Source organism: Phaethon aethereus (assembly GCF_964289735.1).
Source record: "Phaethon aethereus genome assembly, chromosome: 4".
In the NCBI taxonomy this organism is placed as follows: domain Eukaryota; kingdom Metazoa; phylum Chordata; class Aves; order Phaethontiformes; family Phaethontidae; genus Phaethon; species Phaethon aethereus.
This window is the reverse complement of record NC_138578.1, coordinates 54534291-54548425: the sequence shown is the minus strand read 5'-3', so window position 1 is coordinate 54548425 and position 14135 is coordinate 54534291. Positions and strand designations below refer to the sequence as shown.

At 44.9% G+C, this 14135-nt stretch overlaps 1 protein-coding gene across 1 annotated transcript in view; it reads left to right on the top strand.

Moving 5' to 3' along the window:
• The window catches only part of KIT (KIT proto-oncogene, receptor tyrosine kinase), a gene marked incomplete at its 3' end in the record, with an annotated part of 54589 nt that overhangs the window by 15836 nt on the left and 24618 nt on the right, over positions 1–14135 (top strand). Inside the window, exons 2-5 of the mRNA XM_081998771.1 lie at positions 2858–3097; positions 6748–7026; positions 10470–10606; positions 13306–13465. Coding sequence (XP_081854897.1) covers positions 2858–3097; positions 6748–7026; positions 10470–10606; positions 13306–13465 — 816 coding nt within the window. The remainder of the gene's footprint in view (positions 1–2857; positions 3098–6747; positions 7027–10469; positions 10607–13305; positions 13466–14135) is intronic.

Here is a 14135-nt window from a genome sequence, read left to right as displayed (position 1 = left end):
CGAGCCTACGGTTACCCCACGTGTCGTTCATGTGCTGTATAAGTACCCGGGAGAGCCGTGGAGGGAGCAGTTCAGCAAGCCAGGCTGGGGGGGCAAGTAAAGGAGTGTATTCTCCGCATAGCTCCGGGGCTCTTTGAAGGAAGTAACCCCTCGCTGCAGCCGAGCGCGCGTCTGGGCTAAGGCTGTGCGCCATGCGGAGGCGGCAGGAAGGTCTGGGGACGGAGCATCCCCTGTCCGTGCGCACGCGTAGGTTGTGCGCTGGGAGTTTCTGTTGGCTGCGAGGGCACTTCTGTTCCTGCGTCCGAGGAGTCCCGTCGGGTTTTTGTTGTTGGAAGGAGGGCGTTGGGTAGGGGCCGCGTTGGTTGGCTTTGTGCTTCTAGAGTCACCATCCGTCAGCGATCCCATGGCGGCGATGCTGCCGAGGCTGCTGCTGGAGGAGGGGGTGCGCAGCCCGGGACAGCGGGCTGGTGTGGTTCCCCCCGCTGCCTGTTTCGTGCCAGGCATGAGGAGCTGAGGGTGGGCCACCACCAGCATCGCCCCCAGTGCTGATGAAGGAGGGCTGCCCAGCGTCGTGGTGAGGGGTCAGGTTGGTGTTTGCCCCATGGCTGGGGCTGTGTGACCTACCCGGTGCTGTGATCCTTGGCGGTGGGGCAGGGGGTGGGCAGTGGGAGCCATCCCAGCCCAGCCACATGTGCACCTCCCCTGGCAGAGCCCACTCTGAGACCTTGCTGGCTTCAGGCAGGGAGTGATGCCAGTGAAGGGTGTCCCGGCCTTCCCTGGCTCGGCGGAGAGCCTAGCGCCATAGTGGCTATTCAGCATTGCACGTTTGCTGTTTTGTGCAGCTCGTGTCGTTTGTCGCTTGAAGCACCCTGTGGCCTGTGGGAAGCAGCAGAGAAGTCTTCCAAAGACATCCTCGTGAAGGACCTGCATGCTCTTTTCTGAGACCTTCTCAGAAGCCTTTGCCATCTGCCTTCTCAAGTGCTGGAAGCTGGCTTGCTCTGATATGAGGGGTTTGCAAATCAGAGATCTCCTTGCCTCTCCTTACCTTGCTGTCAGGCCCTCCTCTGTCCTGGGTTTTTCCAGCTCTCCTGTCTGCAGAGCCACTGCTGGCTGGGACCTCTGCTCCTGGGATCTTGAACTTTTGCTCTCCTTAGTTGTGCTGCTATGTCCATGGCTCAGGCTCACACCTGCACTTTGAGGTAGCAGATTTGAAATTAAAGTGGGTTTGTGGGTTTTTTCCTGCCTTTTTCTGGCAATTATTATTTCTAGGATGGTTGTTTATGCATTTAGTCACAGAAGCGTATACGCAGGTTTAGGGGACCTCATGTGGAAAATTTCTGGTGAAGCTGGAAAAATGACTGCCTGTTGGGTTTAGCGCTGATAAATAAATTTTAATCCAAGGGAGATGGGGTGAGAACAAGGGCTGTCTCCAAAACCCAGGCCACAAACCAAGTAATTAGAGTCTGCAGGTGGTCTGACCATCCTTTGCTTCCTGCTCTGTGGTGGGTTTGTCAGGAAGAGGAGCAGTTACCTGACCTGGTCTTAATCCAGTATATACCTTAAGAACAACTAAAGCCGTGAGATGAGTGAATTAAGTCTGGAGTATGTAATCTCATCCCAACTAATTATCTGATTGTTTTGCTTGAACGTCTGTTGTTATGTGTGTGGGTAGGGAAATTCGGCTCTGAAAGGAGCCGCAGAGTATGTTTTTGAATGCAAGTAGTATTTTCAGTGGCATGACTCTGCTACTACATATGGATATTGTACAGTCTTGTACAACTGTGCTTCACGTGGGAGGGACATTAACAGCTAGCATCACAGTATTGTAAGATAAGGATAACTTGTAGGACTAAAGAGCTGCTCAGAAAGGGGAAAGGTTAGTTCCTGCAAGATCACCTCAATATTTGCGTATGTTCTTTTGATGCTCAAGTAGGTCCATAGTAGTGAGAATTGGTATCTATTTTTGTTTATGAATGACATTTTGTAGGTTCACTAAGACTTTCACGATGGGGGTGTGCTAACTCAGCAACCCTCTGCTTGACTTATCTTAACAGTGAATCCAGAGAAGCGTGAATGTGCTTCTTTCTCCAAGTACACAGTGGAAGGTGGGAGGCAGCTGGGAATTGTTGGTAGTTGGAAAATTGCTAATTTTACACAGCTTTGTTGTGTTATGGCACAAGCTAAGAGGTCATTTTGAGCAGCTCTGGCGACTAGGAGATTGGTATCTCAATAAAAATAATTTGGTCGTGTTGGGATGGAAGCTTGAAGAATATTTTGCATTAAATTTTTTTGGAGGTAAGAAATGACAAATTAGCACTTCAACTGACAAAATAAGCAAGTATGGAAAGTATGTACTGATGCCTTCATTAAACTGGACACTTCTAAGAGTGTGAGTGGAGCTTCTGAATACATGAGCGAGCAGTTTAAAGAAGATAAATGTTGAGAAAGGAAACTTTAGTTCCTGGCAACGAACTGAGTAAATGACAAAGAATGATTAAAAGTGCTGCCATGTAGAATCAGGCTCATATGTTCTTGAATTTAATTTTTAAATAGCTTGGGTCTGTTCCCATTCAAAAGCCAAACCATTGCAGAAACTGGTACATCTGAAAGTAGTTTCAAATGGTATTTTAAAGGCCAGTTTCCATCTGCAGTGGTTATTTGCTCTGTGTGCTGAAGATCTTACAAGCCAAAAGGTGTCTGTAGAATTGCACAGTGCCATTGCAGCTTAGTGTTTTTAAGAAAAAACTCACAAAATATTAACTGCACATGTACAACTATAAATAACAATTTTGCTGCAGAAAAAAGTGAGAATGTTGTATTGACAGGCATTGTACGTTACGCTTTTTTTTTTTTCCAGGTGGTTCACTGCCCCATGAAGAATCTTCACTGGTTGTGAATAAAGGGGAGGAACTAAGGCTAAGGTGCAACAAGGATGGACCTGTGACTTGGAATTTCCAGAACTCGGACCCATCGGCAAAAGCAAGGAGTTCCAGTGAGAAAGAGTGGTACACCAAAAATGCAACAGTCAGAGACATAGGGAGATACATATGCAAAAGCAAAGGGAGTATTGTCACATCTTTCTATGTTTTTGTTAAAGGTAAATATCAGTGAAGAGATTATTTTTGCTTTCCCTGCCCCTTTTTCACTCCCAAAATAATAGAACAGTAAATGCTGGAGGAGGGCATGAATTTGAGGTACAGAGGAAGAACACTGTCTGATAGAAGAAGTCTTGTTCCCTATCCAGTAGAAAGAAAACTCACTCCCAGCTTTGCTTGCAATGGCCGTTGTCACCAGAGCAAAGCTCTGGATGAGCTTCTCTTTACATCCCTGTTGTTTTGTGGTGAAGCACACCTGAGCTCTTTCTAGAAGCTAGACAAGTGACCTGAATCAGTTGTGTGAGTCAATTGTACTGTGAGGAGGCAAGCAGTATGTAGAAATGTCTATTTAATTCTATGCCATCCATCAGTATGGAGTCATGTAAGGTTTGGCCTCAAGCTCTCGATTTACTGAGGGAGTTAACTAAAGGATTTGGCTTTTTGAGGCCGTGCTCTTAGGCTTAAGCCAGCAGGCAGCAGTGATTCCTCTGCCTCCAGCCCCTGATCTACCTTGTGCCTGATCAGAAACGTTTCAGATAGGGGAAAAAAAGTGCCTGTGCTCTGACACATGTTCCCAGTCTTTTATTAACCTTCCGTTTTGTCCAGTGCCTTCTTCAGATTTCTTCTCTTCTTTTGTTGGGTCTTGATCTGTGGCTTCATCAGCTGTCCTCAAGCTGCCAGTTTACCATGCCTGGCATTCCCTTTTCCTTTCCAAGGAGGACTTATTTTGCTTCTCCTCCACATAGCTCTGGTGGTCTTTTTTCCCTGTTGATGGAAAAAAGTCCTACAGCATCCACTTTCTTGGAAACAGCATTCCTTGTCCAACAGGGGTTGCCTCAGAGAGCTTTCTCTGAACCCTGCCAGTCCTTTGAGAATTATTGCAAGGTTGTTTTCCAAGACAGGGAGATACCAGCACAGCACAGCAAGGAGTATTTTCCCAAGGGAAGAGATCTGGCATAGTGGCCACACAATTTAAAGAGTGCTCCTTTAACTGTACCTGAGTTGTCCAAATAGCCATGCAGCTACCACGGCTGAGTATTCTTGACATTCTGTGTTTCTCTAAGGCTATGTCTAAAGGAAATCTGTCACGTATTTTACGTAGATGTGACAAACGTTGTTGACTTTATCTACCATGACTGTTTTCCTGAAGGTCATGGTAATTATCGTAGAGAGCTGTGATCATAGAGATGTTTGTGCCTTCCATTACATGAGTGACTCTTTCACCTCAGGATAGCTGTGTCCTGTGCCGCTGAGCGTGATTACCAAATCATCAGAGAGGTTGTGTGGCCCTCATGCAACATGTTGTTAATTTCTTTGTCTTGTGTGAAGAATGTGCAAGCTTCTCTTTGACAAGTTTCTCCAGTAAAATAAGTGTGTTTGTGAGGTTGGCCATCATTTTGCAATAGGGTAGCCTTTACAGCTGTGGCTCAATGACATCTTACAACACTTTGAAGATGCTACCATGAGCTCAGCTGCTTGTGGGGTTGTCACAAGCACCTTACATGCTTTCTGCTTGTGAAGCTGGGAATGAGGAAAGAATAGGATCAAGAGTAACTCACTGGAAGGAGAGCTTCGATCCTGCGCAGTCCCAAGTGGCATATGAAATGGTGGCAACTGTTTATCTCTTACATCCATCTGGATCTGCTAATAATGAATTTTCTATGTTTCTGTGACCAAGGATGACACAGTGGTGACAGACTGTAAGCGCTTACCTCTTTCACCTTTCTGCTTTGGCAGAAAGTGCTTGTGTTTTATCTGTAGAAGCCATTTGTGTCCCTATACAAGTAAGCTTAGTGAAGATCAAGCTAGTTCAGACACCTATGTAGGAGAGGAAAATCTCTTGATTTTGATCTCAAGTCTTTTCAGACACAAGCAGTGATAAACACCACCACATCTTGTGTTGGAAACCTGAGGTATGCCCAGAAAGCAAGTGCTACCCGAGTTGTACCTGGGGTGGAAAGCCATGAAGGGAAGAACCATGACCATGATCAGCCTTGTTTGTGCCTGGATTCCCTATGGCACATCCTTTCATGTCTTCTCACTGTGTCATCTCCCTTCCAGAGGTGGATGGGATAATGAGAAGGAGAGCATCTTAGCAATTCTGCTTATCCCAGCAAGGCCTTCCCTGCAGTTTCAGCAGTTGGTCAAACAGGTCTTTGTTCCTTTCTTCTACTTTCAAGAGTGTCTTTTGTTTTTTGCCTGGGGAGCCATAATATCTACATAGTGAAGGTATCTTGGCTCTCTCCGTATTGGAGGAAAAGTGGACTGAGAGGGAACCAATCATTTAAGTCTCTATTGGCAGGGACATTTAGCTAAGCTCTTCTAGTCTGTGCTCTTCCAGCTCAGGAGTCACAGCTATTCATAGCATTTCTCTAAGTATCTTTGTGTGCAAAACATCACACTTTGGTTCTGTTCAGATGTGTTTTACTTTTTCATTCGTTAGTAGTCTCCATCTTTAGTTATAGACTGATGCTTCAAAGCACTTAGTTTGGGGCGGCTTCTTGGGTGGCAGTATCAAGTGAGGCTAAAATTACATCCTCACTCTAAGCTAGAAACCAGCCAGTAACTTCTCTGTTCAGCATTTCGTAATTGTTTACCTAAATGTCCCATGCTTAATTTTCAGCCTGGTACTTCCTGTCTTAAACCAAATGCACATTGTTCATCATCTTAACCAAATTCTCTGAGTGTTCCTTGTTAAGTCATGGTTGTTTGATCTCTAGTCATTCAAGTTGTATGAGGACAGTTTGCAAAAAGAATGAAAACTTTTCCCTCTGTTTCTACATTTCTAATTCACGCTGCTCTGTAGGGAGGGCAGATGGGAGCTGAAATAAGCTTTTACAGAGTATTTGTCACTACACCATCCTTTATTTTTGTGTTCGCTATTAATGGCCAGGTTCTCAGCATTTCAAGGTCATCACCTATCACGGGCTTCAACTTTGCTTGTAAAAGTGTTGAAAGTACTGTATGTTTGCATGCTGTGGTTGGCTGAGATGAAATGCTTTAGAAAAGTTACCCTGTGAACAATTACATGACATTTTTTCAATGAGGTACACTGTTTATATGCCCATTTTTTTTCTAAGGAGGCTAAAAATAACCCCTGCTTTCAGGGAGGGGAGAGAGAGAGAAGTTGTTTGGTGCTTCCTCTGATAGCAACGTGTGTTCATTGAGATTATGTATTTTACAGAAGTGAAAACCATAATTTAGGTGCTTTTCAACTTCCATTTGCTCATAAATTTCTTCAAAATCCTCCTGTGGGCATGAAACCTTACAGCCCTGCTACTAGCTAAAAGCAAATTACTTTTAATGGTCTGTGAAAATCTGTTTACTACTGTTGAGGGTGGAGTATGGAGGTTTTGGAGCTAAACAAGGCCAAAAAAAATCTCCATCTCCAAATAAAAAAGCAGTAAGATTATTTTTAGCGCATACGATTCCTTAGTCTGTCTAGATTAAATGCTATTGCACATCTCCTGTTGTGCTGCTCTTTTAAGACAAAATTTAATGTCTCTTGGTAAACTTGAATTGGGTAACACTAGGTTTTACTGGCTGAATGTAAAACTTTCTTTGATATACATGCCCACTTACAGAGTTAGGGTCATCAGAAGTTCCCTGCACAATGTCAACTTCTCTGACAGGTCTTTGTGTTTCTTCACAGATCCAAATGTGCTCTTCCTTGTTGATTCTCTGATCTATGGAAAAGAAGACAGTGACATCCTGCTCGTGTGCCCACTAACAGATCCAGATGTTTCAAATTTCACGCTGAGAAAATGTGATGGCAAACCTCTCCCCAAAAATATGACGTTTGTTCCCAATCCCCAGAAAGGCATCATTATAAAGAACGTACAGAGGTCGTTTAAGGGCTGCTACCAGTGCTTGGCCAAGCACAATGGAGTTGAGAAAATATCGGAGCACATTTTCCTGAATGTGAGGCCAGGTAACACAGGATTTTCACCTTCTTGTAGAGCACCTGATTTTCCCCTTTATCTCCCAGGAGCTGATAGGAAGTGCTGTGAAGCCTCACCTTATGTCTTGACCTTGTCATGGGGAGGCTGGAGGTGGTGGTCTCCTCTGGAGGCTTTTGGAGCTTTGTCCTACTCAAAGCCAGATGTGCTTGCGCACCAGGGGATTGCTCTGTGGAGTCTGTGACTGCTGCAGGCAGCCCAGAGGAAGGTGGTGGGCTTAAGAAAGCTTGTTCTGGGCAAGTTTTGTTTTTCACAAGTTGATCTTGTGACATTTGGCTTGTGGCTGTGTTGAGCAGGTTTGGCCATGATCACTTTTATTTTCTGTTCCTGGTGATTTCCAGGTGTTTTTTTCACCATTCTGAGAAATGTGGTTTGTGCTGTTAAACTCTGAGGACAAACCAGTGCCCGAAGGTCTAGACAGGTTTGTGCAGGCAAGATGGAGATTTGGGTGCCTGACTCACCTGTCTGATACCTGCAAGTGATTGATGACATCTAAGAAGAGGGATTCAGTGGAGTGGCAGAGCTTGGGGGAGCAGAGGGTCCTTGTTTGTCTCCATCTTCATGGGTGAGGATGGTCACAACAGCAACCATGTGCCCACACCATGATGAGGAGTGTGTTGCGGCTGAGCTGCCAGATGTACCACTTCGCTCTGCAAACCTGTCAATGAAGCCCTACCTTTGACCTTCGCGTGCCCTTGTGCCCTAGGGTTGGGTGGTTAGGTGGTGGGAAGGAGGAGAAGCCCGACGCCTGGCTGTGCGGTACATTACAGGCTGCTTTTGTTTGGGCAGTTCGAGCCTACGGTTACCCCACGTGTCGTTCATGTGCTGTATAAGTACCCGGGAGAGCCGTGGAGGGAGCAGTTCAGCAAGCCAGGCTGGGGGAGCAAGTAAAGGAGTGTATTCTCCGCATAGCTCCGGGGCTCTTTGAAGGAAGTAACCCCTCGCTGCAGCCGAGCGCGCGTCTGGGCTAAGGCTGTGCGCCATGCGGAGGCGGCAGGAAGGTCTGGGGACGGAGCATCCCCTGTCCGTGCGCACGCGTAGGTTGTGCGCTGGGAGTTTCTGTTGGCTGCGAGGGCACTCCTGTTCCTGCGTCCGAGGAGTCCCGTCGGGTTTTTGTTGTTGGAAGGAGGGCGTTGGGTAGGGGCCGCGTTGGTTGGCTTTGTGCTTCTAGAGTCACCATCCGTCAGCGATCCCATGGCGGCGATGCTGCCGAGGCTGCTGCTGGAGGAGGGGGTGCGCAGCCCGGGACAGCGGGCTGGTGTGGTTCCCCCCGCTGCCTGTTTCGTGCCAGGCATGAGGAGCTGAGGGTGGGCCACCACCAGCATCGCCCCCAGTGCTGATGAAGGAGGGCTGCCCAGCGTCGTGGTGAGGGGTCAGGTTGGTGTTTGCCCCATGGCTGGGGCTGTGTGACCTGCCCAGTGCCGTGATCCTCGGCGGTGGGGCAGGGGGTGGGCAGCAGAGGCTGTCTCAAGTGTGCAGTTTGCTTCAGCAAATTGAAGAAGTCTTTTTCCTGGTGATTTAGAAACTCTGGTACAGTGAATTTTAATGAATATTAAATTTCAGTTAATGAGAAGAAAAGTTTAATCAGTACAGGCATCTCTGGCATTCCCCTTTGACGATAAAAATCAAGTCCGTTCTTGCTGTCTCTGTTGTTTGTTCTGTAATAAGGTTTTTTCAACTGTTTTTTCAGCAATGGCCAAAGACAGAAAGAAGTTGATTGACATAACTGACATTTCTCGACATAGGAGAGTGCAAGTTGTCGTATTGGACTATTTCATTTTTTTATGGGATAAAAGTCTGTACTTGCTTGATACAGTGGTGACTTCAGATGGAGGGTGCTGACCTGGCAGCCATCGCCAGTGGTCCACTGATGGTGGGCAGCGCAGGTGGCCTGCGGGACCTGGGTGCTCTGCCTGCATCCTCCATATGGGGGAAAGCGTGCAGAATAAGTGGAAGCATCTGATGAACGCCATCAGCGGTTAAAGCAGCATTTTCATCCTCAGTGTTGCAATTACCATGCTGTAGTGTTCAGTCCTTGTTGAGTTCACTGGATAAAATGCCTACCTTCTCCTTGGCTGAAGACTTAAGTGTTTTGGAGACCCTTTGGTGGGCATTGTTATTATAACCGTGGCGCTCAGACTCCCAGGCTTGAGCTTCTGGTGCAGAAAGACAGAAGAGGCAGCGACGAAGTAGGGAGCTGTGCAGGCATACTGGAAGACATATACCAGCCTTGCTACGGTAGCACACAGAGTGTTTATGTCCAGCCCTTCTCAAAACAATGAGGGGCTTTATGGCCTTATGGCTTCTTTTCTGGTTGTCTGTAGATGTTGCTTGTGGGTGAGAATACAGCATGCCTTCTGCACCAGCTTCCTCCAGTCTCTGGGGTACTGCTGAATGCTGGGGGGGATTTTTATGTGAGCTTTTATATCTGAAGAGAGGAAACATGTTTCTTTGTTCCCTTCTGTGGAACATGAGGAAGACATTATTGTTAAAGTATGAATGGCTGAAAAGCGTGGTGTTTTCCTAAATGTCATATAATTTACCTAAGACAACTATGAAGCCTGTGTCAGAGGCAGGAAGAGAGTCTGGAAGGCCTTATCTCATATATGTTCCCTTCGCCATTTGAAAGTGAGTCTTCCTGCATAAAAACCCTAGTGGGAAGTTCACTGGAGTCTCATAAATCAGGAAAATTTGAAGAAAGGATGAAGAAAACAGAAAAACAAACTGTGGAGGGAACAGAGGAAAAGCTGAAGAGCTTTGCGGAGATAAGAGACCCTTCACTTAACAAAAGACACCCCAAAGCAGAACAGGGGTACAGCTATCCCACAGCTGCTTGTAACCACCTACCTCTTGGGTGACAAACTTGTCCACGGTTTTGGCTCCAGCCGCCTCTGTGAACTCTGACCATGAGCAGAGGTTGTGGTGCTTTCAGAGGCGGCTGTGCTGAAGTCCTTGAGCTGTACCTGTTCTTCCTAGGATGTCCATCAGGAGCTTTTCTGTCATCTGTTGGACAGTACTTCGTGGCAGGTGTAGTAATTTGCGATTAAAAGTTGCAGTTAACGCTAGGCTGCGGTTCTTCAGTGGCTGATCCTCACCATGTTTTTGATTACGGAGTGCAACTTTTTAACCGCTGTCATAGAATGAATAGTCTCATTGACGGTTCAACGTCATTCAAGTTTCTTCATGGAAGTTGCTAAGCTCTAACAAGTATTATCTAACTTTAAGTGTAATTTGAAGGGAGATTGAAGCAGAAATGTGCTTGTTGTAAAGAAACAACTGTGTAATACATTGAAGAAATTTGAATACCTCTCTAAGGCCTGAAATTTTATTGGAAAGTTAATGACTGTTGATTTTTATCACCCCTTGGAAGCTCTGAAGCTAATGAAAAGTAGTGTACTTCTAAATTGTTTTCCAGTTCACAAAACTCTTCCTGTCATCACCTTATCTAAAAGCTACGAGCTTCTCAAAGAAGGAGAAGAATTTGAAGTTACATGCATAATCACGGACGTGGATAGCAGCGTACAAGCTAGTTGGATTTCTCACAAAAGTGGGGTGAGTTCCTTTAATTGTATTATGTGTGCCTCAGTGCAGTACACAAACTCTCAGACATTCACATGCTTGTCTTGGATTCCTGATGCTTTATCTGTTTGGATTTGTTGCATTTCCAAAGGTCCTGCATCCCACAGACTAATGAGGGGCCAGCAACAACTGTCCCATGCCCATGCGAATGTCTCTGAGGAAAAGCATCCACAGAGGCTTCTCTTCCCAAACAGAAATTAAAGTTAGGTTTTTCAGTGTGAAGTTTAGGTGACCTCTGTTGGGCTGCCTAAATACGGAAGCACGGAGTGCCTACACATCACATCGCAATCAATGGCAGCTGCAAATACCAACACATGGACTGCAAATTACATATTCTAGTTGTTATCATTAACAGTAAAATACCTGCTAATTAACATGGGATTGTATGTGACAGGAATAGTAGTAGGCATTCGCAGGAATGATTAATTCATTTAAATTATATGGTGTGCCTCACTAACTGGGAAACTTCTGAAAAATGAACCAGTGAACTGCTTCTGTCTGTAGTGATAGATGAAGTTACTGCCTGGCATCACCAAATTAAATTATTGGCAGGCTAAGTGCTCCAGGAGAGTTTGTTACTGGCAGCACAGCTATTCTGCAGACAAGGGGCGGAGAGGTCCCCTCCCCTGGTCAGCCAGCGTGGGACCAGCTCTGCCTTTGAAATGAACAGCAGGCACTGGGCTGTTTTTAAGGACACTTCTTGGTCTTCTGGGTATACCCTGAAACTTAAATGAATTAAAAGCCTTTGTGAAGACCTCTTAGTAATTCCTGCCTTATAAGTTCCCCTGCTAATTGACTGGTCTTTTACTGCTAATGGTAGTGACCAGAATACGTAATTCGCAGTCCACGTATGTATGGGAAAAAAGGCTTCTGTGATGCTGTGATGTTTGTATAAATCACATCTCAGGCAGATAGGGAACAGGAGGCCTGTTCCCTGGGGCTGGGTATGCCACGCTTAGCTAATCCGCTGGCTCTGGCAGAGCTGCTCCCACTAAGAGCTTGCTGCTCCAGAAATCACACTTCACAGCTCCAAGGGCTGAGGAGGTCTAAATGACATGAAGGCGACATGGGATGTGCAGATGGGGCTTTGGTCCTATGCCAAGGTCAACTGCAAGTCCTTCATCTGAGAACTTAATTTCTTCTATTGTTCTCTCCCTTTTCTTTATTACAGTGTGATGAAATCAGGGTCTTCCCTTAACTTTTTGTGCTTTATCGTTTTTCATTTTATGAGTAAAAGCCACGAGGAAAATATTTTTGACCAAATAAGTTTGACCTTTCTGTCCTTTCTGGTAAATAGCATGTGGTGCTATCTTTTAAATATTGACTATCAAATTAAATTTTGTACTGAAACAGAATACATAAAATTCACCTTTATATAGATGCAGAATTACATTTTGTCCCGAACAGGTCGAAGGAAAAAATAAACCACACTTTCCTTGTATGAACGAAGTTATCACCACTTTTGAAAATTAGGAAACTTGTTATAAGCAAACACATCCATACAAACCAAACTGCTTTTGTGATTATTATAGTTCAGGAGAAACCAAAAATGTGTTGAGAAGATTAAATTTAATCTAGAACTTCTTGGCACCTCCAAGAATTGAAACCATTCTACTAGAAAATCACAGGTCTGCATTTGTATTAATCAATGTAAATTTATCAGTCTTTCCAACCACACCAAGCTTTCTCACAGAAACTAAGGTCAACACCTCAAAGCATTTATTTTTTCTGTAGTTCCAGCATGCATACATAGGCATAGAGTCATGATATGCTCAGTGCTTTGGAAAGAAAATGAAGTTTCCACTTGCCTGTAAGATTAACAAATATGAATTGCTATGGACTGAGAAGCAGAGTGGGTTCTAGAGCAGAGATGCCATGCAAAGCATGCCATGAGCAGGCCTCTCTGCAGTATGTCTGCAATGAGGAGATGCCATGGACTCAAGGTGTAGAGCGACCCGGTTTAAAATGAAGCTCCAGCACCTTAAATTCTCTCTCGTCATTTACTGAGAAGCATTGCAACCATTAGAGAGTTCAGTGATTTTTTTTTAGGCACCACTTGAGAGTGGTGAACCACATTTGAGAGTTGCAATAGCGACTTTTTACAATAGCTGCAGCTTCTGAGCATGACGAAAGTCAAGACCCAGTGTTCATTTTGCATCAAGCCCTACAGCTAGAAGCATTGTTGGTGCCAATAAAACCTCCTGTTGGTTCCTCACCTTCGTCAGCATTAGAAATTTAGCTGGAGTGAGCTGGGTCTGACGTTGTGCACAGCACCCTTTTCTCCATATGACTAAAGTATTTGAAGAAATTAGAGTTTCAGCTTTGTGGAGAGGGCTGATGTCTTGCATTTGGCTCTCTCAGGGCAGGCGAACACATGCACACAGATGCACGCACGTGCGTGCACAACCACACACACCTGTTCTTGCCTTACAGTGGAGCAACAAGGGGAGGGCACAGGGCTTAGGAGAAGACATTATTTCCTAAAAACAGCTGATCACACACTTGTTTTGCATGGAGAGATTCTAGTGACAGGTTTGTCATGCTGGCTTATTATTCCGGTTTAAAGTTATGAATATTAATATAGCAAAGTTATAATTACTTCTATTTTTAATTTATCTATGAAAGATGCTGCATACACAGTGTTTTAGATGTTAATTGTTTTTTACTGACAGATTGTTACAAGCAAAAGCAGAAATTTGGGTGATTATGGATACGAAAGGAAATTAACATTGAACATCCGTTCAGTAGGAGTTAATGATTCCGGAGAATTCACATGCCAAGCAGAAAACCCTTTCGGAAAAGCCAATGCCACAGTAACCTTGAAAGCACTAGGTAAATAGTTCTTGTAGAAATACTAACATTTCTAAGAGCAGGAGGTGGAAAGTGAGAACACTGGGGAGCCTTCCCTTCCATCTCTCTCCTTTCCCCCAAACCTCAGTGAGTAAAGTTGCTTTATTAAAAGATTATTGCTGACTGGTACCATATGGGATGGCTGAGGAAGTGTTGTGTGTATGACTGCTTCAATTTCTATAACCCTTTGCATGTTATTGGAATGTGATGTTAGAACAAACATCCAACAGTGTTTCCATCTCTCTGGTTTGTCTCATCCTTCCTGGTTTAATTTTAAATTGAATCCAGTCTTAATGAGGCAAGTAATTTACCTTTGCCTGGTACTATCCCAATGCTTAAGTAATTTGGCAGCTCAAGCACAAAGCGTGTCTTTAATACCTGCCTTCCAAGCATGGGAAATTTCGCTGACGTTGGCATGTCAGTGTTTTTTACGTAGAAGCTATATATGTACCTCTATTTAAAGTACTGCTGTGAGGAACATTGCAGTGTGCATAGGCAGCATGAAATTGTTCCGAGTTCACCCCCATGGTAAATCCACTATCCATCACTTCCACGGGTTTTGGATCATGTCCCTTAACAGTGAGCGAACTCCCTCCTTCACTTTGTTTAATAACAGACTCGTTTAGAGTCTGCTGTGTATTATCTTGGGTAA